General features: G+C 42.3%; 1 protein-coding gene across 7 annotated transcripts in view; it reads left to right on the top strand.

Annotated features, from left to right (window-relative positions):
- The window catches only part of RNF19B (ring finger protein 19B), a 30203-nt gene extending 14415 nt beyond the window's left edge, over positions 1-15788 (top strand). The window contains exons 3-10 of one of the 7 annotated variants that reach the window (XM_005665197.3): positions 601-745; positions 2178-2340; positions 2789-2903; positions 3963-4103; positions 5324-5531; positions 8510-8641; positions 9447-9939; positions 11228-15788. In XM_005665197.3, the coding sequence (XP_005665254.1) occupies positions 601-745; positions 2178-2340; positions 2789-2903; positions 3963-4103; positions 5324-5531; positions 8510-8641; positions 9447-9903 (1361 nt within the window). In that variant the 3' untranslated portion in view covers positions 9904-9939; positions 11228-15788. Of the gene's footprint in view, positions 1-600; positions 746-2177; positions 2341-2788; positions 2904-3962; positions 4104-5323; positions 5532-8509; positions 8642-9396 lie in introns of all 7 variants that reach the window. The other 6 variants (XM_005665198.3, XM_021095839.1, XM_013999132.2 and 3 more) reach the window with 6 other exon arrangements.

The raw sequence follows: 17869 nt of genomic DNA, 5'->3' as shown, positions 1-17869 counted from the left end.
CCTGGCACAGCAGAATCTCCTGACTTGTTATTTTGATAGGATAGTTCCTGATTTGCTGTGAAAATTACCATCTGTATGCGACATAGCATACTAAATTGTTTTTAGGTTTTGAATTCGAAATATCATGGGAAGGGACTGTAGATTGTATTAACAGCAAATGACAGTGATACTTGTTGAGCCTGAAAAATGTTTCCTCAACTAAAATTTTTCAAGAATTAAATCCAATTTCAGGCTGCAGACTATTCTTCCTGTAGGACTGTGCTTTTAATTCTGCCAGCCTACTGACTGCTGAAATTCCATTTTTCTTGGAACCATCCTTCTCTCTAGGGAAGTCTCCTTGCTCAGAGTGTGGTTCAAGTGCTGTGCAAGATGCCAGTCTGGGGGATAGGCAGCTCAGCATTAACAGGATCCATTTTATGAAATTTCCTGAGGTCTAGACATAGCCAGCCTTCCCGTGAAGTGGGTTGCACAATTTGGAATCCTCAGTCAAGAATTCTTGACTGCTTCTTCATTTCTTAAGCATAACCCTAGCAATAATAAAATCAAGCTAAGTTTAACTGAGAGTATTTTCTACCCATTCTTCCTCTCTCTGCTCCCCAGCAGATGACATCAAGCCATGCCCTCGATGCAGTGCTTACATTATCAAGATGAATGATGGAAGCTGTAATCATATGACCTGTGCAGTGTGTGGCTGTGAATTCTGTTGGCTTTGTATGAAAGAGATCTCAGACTTGCATTACCTCAGGTGAGATGAGAAATGTCCATTGTTTTTATAACTTTTTTTGTCTTACTGATTTAGGGAAGAGGATGTCAAAGAGACGTAGTTATCTGTCCTCTCGTTATAGCATAAGGAAGCTGTAAAAAGTTCCTCTGACGTACCTCTTCAGTCATGTTTTTCTCCACTCGGCAACTTCCAGTGACTGCTTTCCATTACCTTCCAATTAAAGTTCAATTTCCCTAGCATGGGTTTTAAGGGTCTGGCCCCAATCTACTTTCTACCTTTTTCCATTTTGCTTTCATAAATACTATATCCCAGCTAATATGTGTCTCTTCTGTGCCATCTTACCTCCATACTTGTTCATGTTCTTTCCTTTCCCTGGACTGCTTTCTATTCACCCCACCCTCCCTGCAACCCTCTTTTATCTCAACCTGTCCAGCCTTCAAGGGCCACTTCAAATGTCATTTTGTCTGTAATGCCTTCCCCCAGCTTTCTCTGCCTCATTCTTCTTTACTGACATTCTTTAAGTTTTCCTTTATGAACATCATTATGGGGAGTTCTCTGGTGGCTCAGTGGATTGATGATCTGGCATCGTCACTCCTGTGGCTTGGGTTGCTGCTGTGTTGCAGGTTTGATCCCTAGCTAGGGAACCCCTGAATGCTGCTATTAGTGTCTTAAGGCTATAGTTAACCTTTTTACAGTTCTTTGGATCAGGTAGTCATTAACATATTGTCCTGAAGGAATTAATATTTACAAACTTAACATTCATTGTATGGAAGAAACACTTTCATTTCCAGTTTAGCAAACATTTGAGTATTTACAGTACACCAATTATTGGGGACACAGGAGTGCATAAGATATGATCCCTACTTTCAAAACTGCCTATCTTATCTAATAGAGAAGATAGGACAAAAGGAGTAAGCAAAAGGGGTTGAACTCAGAAGGGCTGAGTGTAAAAGTAGCCAAAGTCAGAGTATGAAACTGACATGAAGGATGTGAGGAAGTCTTTTTTATATCCTATCCCAGGAACATGGTTAGCAGTATCTACTGGGTGTGGTAGAACATATGCTAAGAAAACTGTACAAATCAGAGTTCATCAGCTGTAGGACAGTGTGTTTGGATGAACTGTCAAGTACATAGACTGTGCAGGATCCTAAGTAGTATCAGTCAGTGAAATAGGATCAGCGTTGATGGGTTAGAGAGACAGAGTTCAACAGAAAAGAATGGAAAAGAGATTTCAAGTCTGGAGACCTGCCTTTACCAAAAAAATAAATAAAGAGCCAGAACTCTGTCTGGCCTTGTCCTTTGTTCTCCCTCATGTAATATATTCATTTCTTGTAACCTTTTATAACTGTTAATCACCACTATTGGAAAGAAGGCTCTTGTTCTTATCAAGCCCTCTGGTGACAGTAACTGCATTTTTAATATTGATAATAACTTTAGCATGTTTCCTCTGCAGTCCCTCTGGCTGTACATTCTGGGGCAAGAAGCCATGGAGCCGTAAGAAGAAAATTCTTTGGCAGCTGGGAACATTGATTGGTGCTCCAGTGGGGATTTCCCTCATTGCTGGCATTGCCATTCCTGCCATGGTCATTGGCATTCCTGTTTATGTTGGCAGGAAGGTAAGATCTGCTTGGTTCTATGCATATTCCATCTTCAGTTTTATTGGTAAAGGTTTGAAGGAAATGGGAAGGTGCTTTTATTTCAGAGCTGCCTGAAAACCAGCTGGTTTTGGATAAAAATAACATTAATTTCTTAAATGGATTTTCATAAATCCTCAAGAGATCTGAAAGTTCTTATTAATATCCTGGGTGTGGTTTGTCTCAGTGACTTAAAGGTGAAATGCTACTTCACTCCTCTGAGTTATTTGGTCTCTTCTTGTATTAACTTTTTCCTTGTTAGTTTATATCATCTTGCTTTGAGTTAGATTAGAATTTGAGAACACTTTGAGGTGGGGGAATATGTTTTAATATAAACAACTTATACAGGAATATTCATTTATCCTTTCTCTCCCCAGGAAAGAGATTGATGTCCTAACCTGCTGACCTGGATTTTCTTTCTTATTCTTAGATTCATAGCAGGTATGAAGGAAGGAAAACCTCCAAACATAAGAGGAATTTGGCTATCACAGGAGGAGTGACTTTATCGGTCATTGCATCCCCAGTTATTGCTGCAGTTAGTGTTGGTAAGAAACTAGCCAGGACCACAGCTCCTCCCCAAACCCCTCCCCCCATCCCCATCAGCTTTCTGACCTCACAGTTTTGCCAGCAGGTCAGATGTTTCACCCCAGAGGCTCCTACATTCTATGTCAAACGCACCTTGGGAGTTAAGTCTATTAGGCAATATTTTTGTGATTATCAGCCACACTAAATTATCAGTTTGGGATCTTTCATTCTTTTTTTTAATTTATTATTTATTTTTATTACTCAAATGAATTTATGGATCTTTCATTAAGTTAGTTCCTAGAACTCCATCTGGCAGATAAAAAAGATTAAAATAAAGAATATTACTTTAAGGCCTAGTTTTTCACCTTTCCTCTTCTTTCTCCACTTGGCATGAAACCCACAAAAGGAAATTACTTTTGATTTCCTTAATGCCTCACAGTATTTCAGGAGGCATGAGCGTTTGGTTTAGAAGAAGAAGAATAATATAGCTAACATTTATTGAGACTCTCTAGAATGGCAGGAGCAGATCTAAGTGTTTTGCCTGTATTAATTCATTTAATCCTCACAGCAGCACAGTTGTAACAAAAAGGTACAAGTACTTTGCCCAAGGTCACTTAGCTGGGATATCAATCAAGGCATTCTGACTTCAGAGTCTGGGCTCTTCACAGCTAATCCATTCTGCCTTTGACAGCAGTAGGATTTTGGAATTGACACTTTGGAGGGATTCTTAACCCTAAGAGCCACTTATTTAATGTTTGATTGGTTCTTGGATTAGCACTTCAGAGTGGAAGAGGGGAAATGAAAGCAACATACACTTACTTTGCTGGGCATGATACATATATCGATCATTGGCAGCCCTAGGAAGATATGTCCAAGGTCATAATGGCTGATAAATTGGAGCTAGGATTCTAATCCAGGCCTTTCCGATTCCTGTTAGACCAAGCTAACTCTTTAGCATTGCCATCTTTTGTCTTTCCTTGGCCCTTTATAAAGTGGTTTGTCTGTGCTCAGCCTGGGAAGGAGAATTCAGGGCAGCTGCAACCTGATGGCCTGCTGACATGTTTCCTCCTCTTCTCCAGGTATTGGCGTTCCTATTATGCTGGCTTATGTCTATGGGGTTGTGCCCATTTCTCTCTGTCGAGGAGGTGGCTGTGGAGTTAGCACAGCTAATGGAAAGGGAGTGAAAATTGAGTTTGATGAAGATGATGGTCCAATCACAGGTAAAAAGAGAACTTTAATTTCCCTTTGAATTTATGGGACACAAGATAAAAGTCAGTAAAATTCAGCACATTTTACAGAGATTGTCATTGGATTGTTTTAGATAATGAGCTTTATAGGAGGTAAAGTATTTTTAGCTTTTCATTTCTTTGTTCCAGAGTTATTAGGTTAATTCCTCTGGTGCTTTCCTCTGTGTAGCTGGTACAAACTAGTAGGATTCCAAGTAACTCTAAGTATGCTGGTAATAGTAAATTACATAATTATAATAAAGTCTTATATCTGCACAGTACTTTACAATTTTCAGGAGTTCCCGTCGTGGCGCAGTGGTTAACGAATCCGACTAGGAACCATGAGGTTGCGGGTTCGATCCCTGACCTTGCTCAGTGGGTTAAGGATCCGGCATTGCCGTGAGCTGTAATGTAGGTCACAGATGAGGCTCAGATCTGGCATTGCTGTGGCTGTGGTGTAGGCCGGTGGCTACAGCTCAGATTAGACCCCTAGCCTGGGAACCTCCATATGCCTTGGGAAGCAGCCGTAGAAAAGGCAAAAAGACAAAAAAATAATAAAAATAAAAATAAAATATATAATTTTCAGAGGACTTCACACAGTTATTATCTCACTTGGTTTTTACAATATCTCTGAAGAGAGAGGGCTGGGGCTATTATTAGCCATTTAATGGGAACTTCTTTAAGCCTTTGTCTCAATATCTTAAATGGGTTTAAGAGCTTCTGCAGAGCTGGAACTGTATCAAGTCTTCTAACTTATATTTTGATGTCGTTTATGCTTTACCATATTAACTAACTTGGGAAAGAGAGATTCCCCCAAAGTTTTTCAAGCTTCCTACTAGAATCAGCACATGACCTACATATATTTTGAAATCTTCATGTTTGATTAGGTGGCTACAGTGTAATAAAAATAATAGTGGACTTGGAATCAGATTGTAGTTTTGTATGATTAGCCACCGACGAGTTATTTAGTCCTAAGCTTTCATTTCCTCAATCTAAATTTGGAAGTCCCTAGGTTTGGGAAGATTAAATGTGAGCATATATTTAAACACCTAATGTGTGGTGGCTGCCTAATGTGTGGTGGCTGTTCATTAAGTGAATAAATGAGTATTTTTCTACATGAATATTCTCCACTCTGAAGAGTCATTGCAGGTAAATGCCAGACACTGTTTTGATGCCGTGCTGTCTTCAATTGAAATATTTGGTTCCATCCCCAGTGGCAGATGCCTGGCGAGCCCTCAAGAATCCCAGCATTGGGGAAAGTAGCATTGAAGGTCTAACTAGTGTATTGAGCACCAGTGGAAGCCCTACAGATGGACTCAGTGTTATGCAGGGTCCATACAGCGAAACAGCCAGCTTTGCAGCCCTCTCAGGAGGCACACTGAATGGTGGCATTCTTTCCAGTGGCAAGGGAAAATACAGCAGGTAAGCCAATAGGTAATTTCTGACAGAACCACTTGCAGTTATGAGAAGTAACATATCATACTGAGCCATTTTTCTGTGCCAGGCATGTCCCATGTGTCGTCTCATTTTGATTTAATCATCAGTGGTGGGTTTAGCTTTTATAATTAGAAAACAAGGTAGACAGGTTGAGTGACTTATCATAAAGTTCAGTGCTTCTTCCTACTGCACCGTAGTGGCTCCATATAAAGAATAATTTTGACTTCAGATCCTCCCTCTATGCACTAGGCTGCCTCCATCAGGAAGGGAAGCACGCATTTTGGTAGCATTCCCAAGGCTATGCCCTCCATTAGGTTTGTCACTGGCTTTCAATTCTACAGCATTTGTGCTGTATCTTGTTGGCTTATTGGTGCTGTTATCCTTCCTATTCTGATTCCCATTGGTAGATAAGGAGAATCAATTCTATGAACTTGTGTTGAAAATATGTAAAGTTTTATAACTAAAAAGGTTGTGACTTGCTTGGTTTTTTCACCAGTTAGATAAAGCAGAACATATTAAGAGGAGCATAATAGATGTTATATGAGAAGCAATTATTTGAATGCACTGGAGAAGAGAGGCCTAGATAGAAGTACAGGTGGTACACAACAACATAGGGAGGCGTTCCCATTGGGGTGCAGCGGAAACGAATCTGACTAGGAACGATGAGGTTGCAGGTTCGATCCCTGACCTTGCTCCGTGGGTTAAGGATCCGATGTTGCCGTGAGCTGTGGTGTAGGTTGCAGACGCGGCTCGGATCCCACGTTGCTGTGGCTCTGGCATATTCCAGTGGCTACAGCTTCGATTGGACCCCTAGCCTTGGAACCTCCGTATGCCGAGGGAGTGGCCCTAGAAAAGGCAAAAAAAGACAAAAAAAAAAAAAAAAAACAAGGTAGGGAGGTAGGGGAGACACTTGCTTTCAGATATCTGAAGGGCCTAGAACTGGAAAAAAGGATTAACAGTTCTTCCTCTTGCCAAGTGATAGATTAAGATGATCTGGCAGAAGCTGGAGGGAAACTAATTTTGTTTCATTATAGAGAGTATAGGAAAAATCTATATAAAAGTCCAAAGAAAGAATGGATTACCTTAGTAGATGCTGAGCTGCATATTCCTGGAAATGCTGGTTTTTGTTTTGTTTTGTTTTGTCTTTTTAGGGCCACACCCGTGGCATATGGAGGTTCCCAGGCTAGGGGTCTAGTCAGAGTTGTAGCTACCAGCCTATGCCACAGCCACAGCAATGCCAGATCTGAGCCGCATCTGCAACCTACACCACAGCTCACAGCAACGCTGAATCCTTAACCCACTGAGCAAGGCCAGGGATTGAGCCTGCATCCTCATGGATACTAATTGGATTTGTTATTTACTGAGCCACGACAAGAACTGCCCCCTGGAAATGTTTAATATGAGTTAGAAGGAATCAAGCAACAGATGGCACATGCACTGGATCCCACACCTGAGTGCCTGTCAGTCACTTGGGAGCCTTTTAAAAATGGATTTCCTTGCCGTATCTCAGAATTAATAAAGTAGAAGCTCCTAGAGTGGGACCTAGGGGTCTATGTCTTGAAAAGGCTCCCCAGGTGATTCTAGCATAGCCATTGCACAGACTGGCATCTGGGAACCACCTAAGGAGATGGTCTTTGTGAAAAGTCTCTTCCAATTCTGAGAGTGTTTCTGTGGCAGAGCTGACACTAGGACCCAGGTCTCTGACTCAGTGCACTTTAATTTGCACTGCTCCATTTTCCTGGGCCATGGCACATTCTTGAAGAGCCTTTAAGACTAGAGCAACAGAGCAAAGACTCAGGCAGCAGGACGGAGGTTGACTGAATGTGCAGCTGCAGACTGCTGCTGACCTGCCTCCGTCTCATGACTCTGGTTGTCTCTTGTTAGGGGATCCCGCCCCCACATGCTAGAGAATTCACTGCTGTGCTTTCTTAAAACCAACACCCCTGTAAATAAGCAGACAGACATAATGAGAGTGACTTGCTGAAACTGCAGCTTAGCCAGTCCAGCTGTTCCAGTTCTGTGAAAGCCTTTTATAGGAAGTGAATGAGTCAGATGAATTTGACTGTGAAACCCATTATGAGGAAATACTTAAGTGTACAACCAAATGGTGTTAGAGCCAAGAAGGGAAAAGCTCAGAGTTCTCCAAGACACTGTTGAAGTTTACTGCCCTTGTAGGAAGCTGACTCTTGTATGGCCTTTAAGCTCATAGCCTAGGGATAATTTGATGGCTAAATGTTAAAGTTCTCAAGACATGGAGGGCAAAGTGTGGATGAGATGTGGTCTCTCACTTTTTGGAGCTCACAGATGAGCAGGAGAGATGTGCGTAAATTGATTTAATAAATAGGTAGGTGCTATGAGAGCACTTAGCAGGATGTGACTGATTTCCTGGAAGAGAGAGGAGATGATACTTCCTTTATTGTCAAGGACTGAATATTCAGAGTTTGTCATGTAGAGAAAGGGAACTTGGAGAGAGAGGGACTAGCATGTGCAGAGTCATGGAGGTATAAAATGTGTATAGGTGTACAAGGAAAGAAAAAATTCAGTGCAATTATGATTTAGGACCTGTGGTTAGAGAGAGAGCTTGGAGGCAGATCAGGCAGACCTTAAATGCCTGTTGGCAAGAGGGAGCCGAGAGAGCTGTTAGAGTGATCAGGTCTTTGTCGACATTGGCACTGATCTGAAAGTTGTTTTACTTGGACTAAGGGCTACTGGAAAGAGAGCCCAATTGCGGTTACCCAGGCAGGAGCAGTTGCGGGCCTGAAGTTAAGCAGTAGCAGTGGGAATAGAAATGAGGGGACGATTGAGATGGATAAATTTAAGAAAGAAGATGTGTGGGTGTCTATTTGAGTGATTTGACATTTGGAAAAGATCAGATCAACTCAGTTTCCAAGAGAATAATGGAAGAGGTATGTGCCAGGAAGCAGACTGTCTCATATTAACTTAAACGTCCCCTCTTTACACAGGTTAGAAGTCCAAGCCGATGTCCAAAAGGAAATTTTCCCCAAAGACACAGCCAGTCTTGGTGCAATTAGTGACAACGCAAGCACTCGTGCTATGGCCGGTTCCATAATCAGTTCCTACAACCCACAGGACAGGTATGTGAACAGTCAGATGCCTAGGAGAGGTTGCATTTTTTGTGGTTGGGTTTCAGCCTTCAGAAGCTCACTGCTTCTTGTTAGGGCTGTTGTACCATCTAGTGGGATACATAGTGTGTATACCCTGTGAATTCATTGAGCAAGTTCTTGGTATGGGAGTGTTTGGCATCTCTTGATTGTTTCTTAGCACTTGATTTTTAGAGGTTCTTTCTTTTATTCTTCCTTTTCTTTTACATTTTTTTTTCTTTTCTTGGCTATTATAACAGTGTAATTATTCACATGGAACTTAAAGAGCTAGATTGGTATTCACTGATGTCTGCGCGTCTGTGGTTTCTGCTCTCATATTCTTTGCTTGATGTGGCTCCTATAGCCTATTTCTCTGTATTTTTGAGAAGCTCGTGTATCTGGCATGGTGTGATCATAGCACTCCCTACTAGAGAGATCCTGGTTTTTTCTAATTGTGGCAAAGAAATAAAAAGTTACGACTTTTCCTTCACTTTCATATTTTGAGTATAAGATAGTGTAAGACTCTGACCCTTAGTTGAATTTTAGAAGCTCGTTTTTAGTTGCTTTTTTAATAGGCAGAGGTGTATATTTGTGTGCATATTTAAAATCAACAAAAAAAATCTAGTTGTTCTTCTCCATCTTATTTGAGTGTTAGGGTAATTTTATTTTTAAAAGTGAGCTCTAGTCTACTATTTACCTATGTTTTTGGACTTTCTAATCTTGAACCCACAAACTGCTTTTACCAACAGGTATAGCATGACCCATGCATGATTCAGCAAAGTGGATTTTGTCTCCACAGAGAATGCAACAATATGGAAATCCAAGTGGACATTGAAGCCAAACCAAGCCACTACCAGCTGGTGAGTGGAAGCAGCACGGAGGACTCACTCCATGTTCATGCTCAGATGGTGGAGAATGAAGAAGAAGGTGGTAGTAGTGGTGGCAACAATGAAGAGGATCCCCCCTGCAAACACCAAAGCTGTGAACAGAAAGACTGCCTGGCCAACAAAGCTTGGGACATCAGCCTGGCCCAGCCCGAGAGCATCCGCAGTGACCTGGAGAGCTCTGATACGCAATCAGATGATGTGCCAGACATCACCTCAGATGAGTGTGGCTCCCCTCACCCCCAGGCCGCAGCCTGTCCCTCGACACCCAGAGCCCCAGGTGCACCGAGCCCAAGTGCCCATAGGAACCTCTCTGCCCCAGCTGAGGGGAAGACTGTCTTGAAGCTGGAAGATGCAGAAGCCAGAGTATGAAGTGGAATGAATGCTCCTGTTCTGAGAAGCACACTTGTAACTGCATCTTTTGACGTCTTTGGGGGGGCGGGGGGCGGGCAGGGATTTATGTATTTTATTTCAGAGATTCTCTTGTCATAGGTTTTCCCCAGGAAAATTCTAAGGAATTTGCAATTTCTTACCAGATAAAACATGGAAACTTTGCCCTAGTCCCACTCCCACACCCCCCCACTCTTTTTTAGTTTTAATTTATTGGTTAAACTGATGGTGGCAATCCGTGAGGTGTGTCAAAGAGTGTACAGATGTATGTGTGTATATTGTATGTATGCTAACATATTACTGAAGGACACATTTTAATAAAAATTTCTGTTGTAATTCAACTCCTCTCATTTTCCTTGGCTTGGGTAGTCCTCCAGAGCCAAGTGTTTGAAACAGACCACTATGTCTTTAACTATCTCTAGATCTGAGTTTCCCTAATCCCAGGAAGAAGGATGTATTCTAACCACATTGCAATGGAGTCATCCTACTGCAGTGACTCCTAGCATGACAGGAAGCAAAGCCAGGCTTGTTTTGGACTGTGTAGTCAGACTAAAGAATTAGCTGAGTTAGCCAGATAGAGAAGCTCTAAATTAAAATGAGCCTTGTTTGCCCTCTAGAGGCAGCTGCGCAGTTTTCCTGTTAATTGCCCTTTTCTGCATTATAGTCATTACGAGAAATGTTCTTTAGAGGAGAGAAGGGGTGTCAGTTCCAGTGGCTCTTCAGAAATCCCAGTAATATTGAGTGGTTATAACTTGGGAAACAATATTCTTACAGGAGGAAGAAATGTACCTATTCTGCATAATCACCAAGCAGTAACCTAGGTGTTTGTTAATGCTCAGGGACACATTTCCTATTCCAAAAACTTTCTAGTTTTGCCAATCTAGTTTGAGTAAGAGTGACTCAAGAATCTGACTAGAATTTGTAATGAAAGGAGAGAAGAGACATGCCATCAAAATCACAACATATTTAATTTTATCTGATCTTATAAATTTGTCAGAATTGAGCTAAGTACTACTTGGGATTTTGGCTTTGTCTAGAATAATGGCCTTAGAAAGTAATGCTCATACGTAATATAGCAGAAAAATTAAAAGATTCATGAGACCTGATGCGAGATTTCAAATCTGGCAGTAATTTACTTTGTGACTGAGTGAGTTAGGTACTGTCTCATATCCCTAATTTCCCCAGCTCTCAGTATTTTTGGAGCTTCCAGTGCCAAACTTCTCTGTCACCTCAGCTCTGGGCCCAGAGGAAGAATTGAAAACATTCTTTTTCTGAGGACCAGATGGCTTTCTGTTTCCTTTCACAGATGCACCTGCTCTTTGTCTTCCTGGCCTGTGTGTTACTACCATGAGGATGATGCATCTGGACAACAGCCAACTTGGAGAATTCTTATCTCTTGGGCACCGCAGCCAGACTTAGCACGTTGCCCTGCACCTGGGACAGGAAGTGCTGCTAGTGGACTTTGGGTCTCTGGAAGAAAGTGCCTGAGAGGGATGTCTTTGTGTGAAAAAGGGAACCTGGTGGGAAAAGGGGCAGGCAATATGGAAATCTCTGAAATGCAAAATATCAACTCCAGACTTGTAGTTCTCATTAAGAGAGCCATTAACTTGAATAAAATCAAGGAAGTTTTTTTGGAGGGGCGGGAATTTGCAGCCAAGCCTGTATGTATTCTTATCTGGACTCCACTTCTGTGAGACTTGGGCTACTTACTCTGAGTGTGTTTTCACTTGGCCAGAATGGAAATCCTAATCCCAGTTACAAAATTGTAAAGGTTAAGTGAGACAGTGTACTGATGATGCTTTAGGTGAAGAAGGCCCATTTTTTTTTTCTCCTGCAGGAATAAGAAGAAATAAGGGGGATTATGGATGCCATCTAAAAAAAAAAAGCCTAGAATTCTGGACCAGAGACTGAAAAACCTAAGCTTATCCTAATCCATTGCAACACTACTGTTTTCTCTCTAGAAGTTAGCAGATGAAAAAGCTGGTCAGCACCACCTGGAGGATAACATGAGTAGTGCGTAGGAAAAGTTGATTGTCAGCTTAGAAAATGGGGCAACTTTAATTTCCTCTTTTTACAGCATTCATTCATTCATTCTGAAGTACCTACTACGTTTCAGGTACAGGATGCAGCAATAAGGAAAACACAAAATTCCTGTCCCTGTGAAACTCACACTCAAGTGGGAAAAGATGACCAGATACATGATCTAGATGAGGATAAATGCAATGAAGAAAACAAAGCAGGGAAAGTGAAAAGAGAGGGGGAAGATGGAGCTGCTTTAGATTGGTCTATAAGTCTCTTTGATAAAGGTGCATTTTATTAGAGTCTTGAGTGAGAAAGAACCATATGGATATCTTCTCCAGGAAGAACATACCAGACATGAAGAATAAAGGCCCTTTGGAGCATCATCCTTAGTCTGTTTAAACAAACACTGACAGCATAGAGCCCTATATGGCTGGAGCAGAGTGGACCAAGGAGGAGAATAATAGATTAGGTTGAAGAAGTGGCTGACAACAAGATTGTATAGATTATCGAAACAACTCTGAGGACAGGACATTTTAGGTTCCTCTGAGGCCAGGAAAAGAGGTGATCTTCAAAGCCAGACAGATGGGGCGCTTGTGGTCAGTTTTCATCGAGCTAAAACTGGGAGAGGGCGTGTCTGATCACCACTCCTACTTGGATGGGCCAGTGAAAAGAAGTTTGTAGATACGGTAAATAGGTACTTATTCATCCTGACCTCTTTCTTAGGTACTTTCTTGTATTCTAGAGGCTGGGAAGTTAAAACTACATGTCTTATACTTCCTTGAAACCAAGTTTCTGAATGTAATTTGCCTTGCAGATTACATGCACCAACAAAGATGTGGAAGGAGTAATTCAAGGGTCGACTTCAGCAACTTAGTTGCTCCTGCAGAGGTATAGAGCCCTTAGGTTTCCTTCCAGTAGTGTTCCAATACCATCAGTGGTCGTTTGGATGTTGAAGGGCTTCCTGATCCATAAAATACCATTGATGTATGTTCTTGTGGTCAGCCTGTGGTGGCCTGGTTCCTCATCTTCCTGGTGGTGGCAGAGGGAGCAACTCCCAGAGCAGACCAATCTGGGAGCCTGTCCTGGAGGCCCAGCCTAGAACCCTCTTGCCCAGCTTTTCAACTCTTGTAAGCACCTAATTTGCCTGTATTAAATTCTCATCAACTTAAAATGGGTAGAAAAGATTTGTTCCCTGCAGTTACTGAGCCCTGACGGATACAGTATTTGGTTCCAGGATTGGTTATAGACAATAGGCCCTCAAACATGGTTAATTATGAATTGATCAGTTATGACTAAGTTGGATTAGAAGGAAATGATATAGTTGGCACTGGAAAGTGGCAGACTAATAGGCAAAAATTACATACATTCTTGGTTATGTTGGATTGAATGTCTTTTGGATAAAAGACTTTGATAGACCAAGTGGCTGCAACAGACCATCGTTTAAGAAATTACTCAAGTGGAGGTGGCTTATGCTAGAGAGGCTAAAGAAAGAAAATGTAAAGCGCAAGAGTTTATTATTTTTTTGTTTTGTTTTTAGGGCCACATCCACAGCATATGGAGGTTCCCAGGCTGGGGGTCAAATGGGAGCTGTAGCTGCCGGCCTACGCCATAGCCACGGCAATGTGAGATCCAATCCGCATTTGTGACCTACATCACAGCTCACGAGCAACGCCAGATCTTTAACCCACTGAGCGAGGCCAGGGTTTGAACCTGCATCCTCATGGATACTAGACATTTGTTTCCACTGAGCCACGATAGGAACTCCTCAAGAGTTTTAAATTTTCAACCCAAAGCTGTACCTTGTAGCCACAAGTCTAATGTACAGGAAAATCAGCTAGAGATTCTGGATTATTGAATTACAACATAAGTTAAATTCTTAACCTTATCAGGTCTCTTATGTGAAAATTGGCATTGTTTGGGAGAGTAAAATGAAAAATGGGGATGTTTGAGTAGATCTGGATAAATCCTAGTGTTCTGAACCTACAGATTCCACTTAGCTTCTCTAACCAGCAGAAGCAGTCCTTCTTCCCCTTGCTAATAGGCTAGTCCTATCTCACTTGAAGACCCTGGGGTAGTTGCCTTGAAATGCTTTGATGTCTCTTCTCATGTACTTCTCATGTCCCACCCATACCCCATGTTGCTACCAGGTCTGTGACTAGAATCAGATTCCAATATGCCTCAGAAAGGCAACCCCAGGGAGTTCCCATTGTGGCACAGCAGAAAGGAATTTGACTAGTATCCATGAGGATGCCGGTCCTATCCCTGGCCTCCCTCAGTGAGCTTGAGAACTTCCATATGCAGAGGTTTAGGCCCTAAAAAGAAAAAAAGAAAGAAAGGCAACTCCAAATCTGACCTGAGAGAAGATGGCTTTCAGAATGGTAAGATGTTGCTAATTTGATTTTTTTTTTCCTTTGAGGCTGCACCCACAGCATGTGGAAGTTCTCAGGCTAGGGATCTAATTGGAGCTACAGCTGCCGGCCTACACCACAGCCACAGCAACAAGGGATCCGAGCTGTGTCTGCAATGCCAGATCTTTAACCCACTGAGCGGGGCCAGGATATGAACCCACATCCTCATGGTTCCTAGTTGGGTTCATTAACCACTGAGCCATGAAGGGAACTCCCAAGATGTTACTAATTGAATCAGTAGAAACCTGGGGAATGTGTGTGGACTGGATTCCAAAGGTATTAGACCAGGGAGAAAACAATTTTATATCATTTGGGTTGAATTGATTAATATGGGCAGTCTAGAGAGTCTGGGTTCAATATTTTGGCTTTAGCAGCTAAGAGTAGCTCTTGGTTGGTTGGAGGAAACCTGGACTTAGTGGACTACACGCAAATAAATTGAAACGCTAAAAATTCCTTAGTACAGCCTTAGAAGATGAGTCCAAAAACATATTAAGATAGAAATGTTGGTATAGATTTATCATGTGTGTGACCAACTCATCTCCTGATTTTGCCCTCCAGAATTGCTCAAGGGACGTTCCTGACAAGGAATTGGGAAGGACATAGGTAAGGGGAACACCTTACCTTGAAAGTGCTGCAGTGTATATCCCGAATAGGCTGGGGATGAAGCTAAGAGATGCTGCCATTGAAATGGAATCCCAGGAGTTCCCACTGTGGCACAACAGGATCAGCAGCAGCATCTTGGGAATGCTGGGACTCAGTTTCCATCCCCAGTCTGGCACAGTGGGCTAAGGATCCTGCATTGCTACAGCTGCAGCTTAGGTCTTGACTGCGGCTTGGATCTGATCCCTGACCCAGGAGCTCCATATGCCTCAGGGTGGCCAAAAAAAGGAAAAAGGAAAAAAAAAAAAAAATGGAATCCCTGATGTCAGTAGGGATCCTGGAATTGCAGGAGCCAGGGGGCAGTACTAAGGCAACAGAGCAGGAATGATGAAATATAATCTACTAAGGCCCTGCTTGGTTTGTATAACACAAAATAAAAATCCAGGTCTGGCAAAGAGGCCTATTTTAAGTTACCAAGATGGAGAGTTATGGACACTCACTAAATTCTCAGACTCAAAGCCCTTGAATAAAGGAATGCTGAGTACCCTGGAGAAAGCACCCAGCAGTGTTATCATAACAATTATAAATCTAGTCTTCCCCAAAGGAATCTTAAGTCAATTAACTAGAATCCTGTGTGTAGGTTAATGGAAATTCCCAGGCCTCTAGGGAATGCTTGGAAATTGATCTTAAGCCAGTACTGATCTCAAGGGACCTAAAAGATCTTTGTGGACAACTAGTGGCACAGAGGATTAAGAATCTGGCTGCAATAGCCCGGGGTGCTGTGGAGCCTTGGGTTCCATCCCTGGACCGGCACAGTATGTTAAAGGATCTGGTGTTGCCACAGCTGCAGCTCAGGTCACTGTTTTATGCCACAGCTGCAGCCATAAAGAAAAAAAGAGAAGGGACCTTATGGAGTTCACTGGTGGCTCAGCAGGTTGAGGATCCAGTGTTGTCTTTCCTGTGGCTCAGGTCAGTGGTGTGGATTCAATCCTGGGAACTTCTGCATGCTGCAGGCGTACCCCCCCCCCCAAAAAAAGGCTTATAGGGTGTTATAGGTTAAGAATTCATGTGTCGGGGTCCAAATCCCCAGTACCTCAGGATGTTAATTTATTTGGAAATTTAGGTTGTTACAGATATAATTCAGATGAAGTTATAGGGTGGAGCCCTAATTCAGTATGATTGGTGCCACATAAAAGGGAAATTTGGGAGTACCCTGGTGTCTCACAGGGTAAAGGATCTGGCATTGTCACTGCTATGGCACAGGTTCAATCCCTGGCCCCAGAACTTCTGCATACCACAGATGTGGCCAATTTTTTTTCTAATTTTAAAATAAAAGGGACATTTGGACCAAAAGTCACTCATGCAGGGAGAATGTCATATGAAGATGAAGGCAGAGATCAGGATGATGCAGCAGAAGCCAACAACTGCTGAAGATTGCCCTCAAACCACCAGAAGCTACAGGAGGGGCATGGAACAGATTCTCCCTTACAGCCCTCAGCAGGAACCAACCCTGTCAACACCCTGATCTTGGACTTATAGCCTCCAGAGTTGTGAGACAATAAATTGGCATTGCTTAAGCCACCCAGTTTGTGGAACTTTGTTATGGCATACCTAACAGTATGCAGGGATCATGTAATTTTAAAAGAAACTTGGCCTGGATCTATCTTACCTATCCTGTGGTTATTTTCCAGTACCTGTGAGCACGGTTATGATAGACGTATTTGGCAACAGGCAGAATCTTCACACTGACTGGGAGAGTGAAAGTTATTGTGGTAAGAAAAGCAAAGACCCTGGAGCTCTCCTCCACCATCAAAAACTGAAAATTCACAAGATGGTGATCTTTACCTTACCTACGTTTAAATTAATTGCTCCACCAGAATCGTAAGCCCATATGGCTGAGGGCATGATAAATATTACCTCCACCATCAAAGACTGAAAATTCACAAGATGGTGAACTTTACCTTACCTACGTTTAAATTAATTGCCCTATACTGGACAGCTTGTGTCTGTTCTTTCAGGTAAGTTTGATTTAAAGCAAATGAACACCTGCAGCCATGCAGCTACTGACTGGGAATATGCTTCTTTTCTCTAGCCCAAAGCAGAAAACATGAAACGTAGATTACTTTTACCTGTTGAGGTCAATAGCATCTTACTGTCCTGCATCTGGTTTGTATCACTTCTCCAGCTCTGCTGAAGTCTAATGTACCAGTACTTTAATGATCTCCCACTTCTCAGAACATCACTCTACATGTGATGACCTATAGTCATCCACATACCTAATAGGCAGTAGCAGGTATCTAAATGCCTTGGTGAAACACATGTGATCTGGAGGAGAGGAGATAATCCCTGTGGAAATGTAAGGGAAATTCCACTTCAATGGAGTTTTTAGGGATTCAGAGCAGGAGTCTGGAGCATAGTAACTTGTCTAAAGAGAAAGGTGAGCTGTTGTCCTGAACACCCCCCACCACTAAGAAAAATTCCAAGCATTTGGTGGATTTCTTGGTTTTGGAGGTAATTACCATGTTTGATTATGCTGTGCTGACCCATTTTCCAAGTAACCTATAAAGGCTACCCAGAGAGAGAGAATGATCACCAGTTTGTAAAGGGTGCAGTGTCAGAACTTTGAATTTTATGGTCTAGCAAATCCAGTGGTGTGCAAAGCCCTCAGCAAGTGAGGCTACGGTGTACACACTGTGGCAAACATCCACAGGAGAAAAACAGCACAGGGCCTTCAGATTTTGGAGTCAAGCCAGGCTATTTTTGGCAGTGGCAATTTTCCTTTTGAGAAGCTGATGTTGGCTTATAACTGAGCCCTGCTCCATGCTCTGGAGAGACCAGCTGGGCACTTAATATCAGATCAGATCCCTTCCATTACAGAGAAGGCAGGGATTTGTCCTCACTGGCAAAGACACTCAAGA

The sequence above is a fragment of the Sus scrofa genome, chromosome 6 (assembly GCF_000003025.6).
Source record: "Sus scrofa isolate TJ Tabasco breed Duroc chromosome 6, Sscrofa11.1, whole genome shotgun sequence".
NCBI lineage: Eukaryota > Metazoa > Chordata > Mammalia > Artiodactyla > Suidae > Sus > Sus scrofa.
Note: the sequence above shows the minus strand (reverse complement) of the source record. Positions and strands in the feature narration are given on the sequence as shown.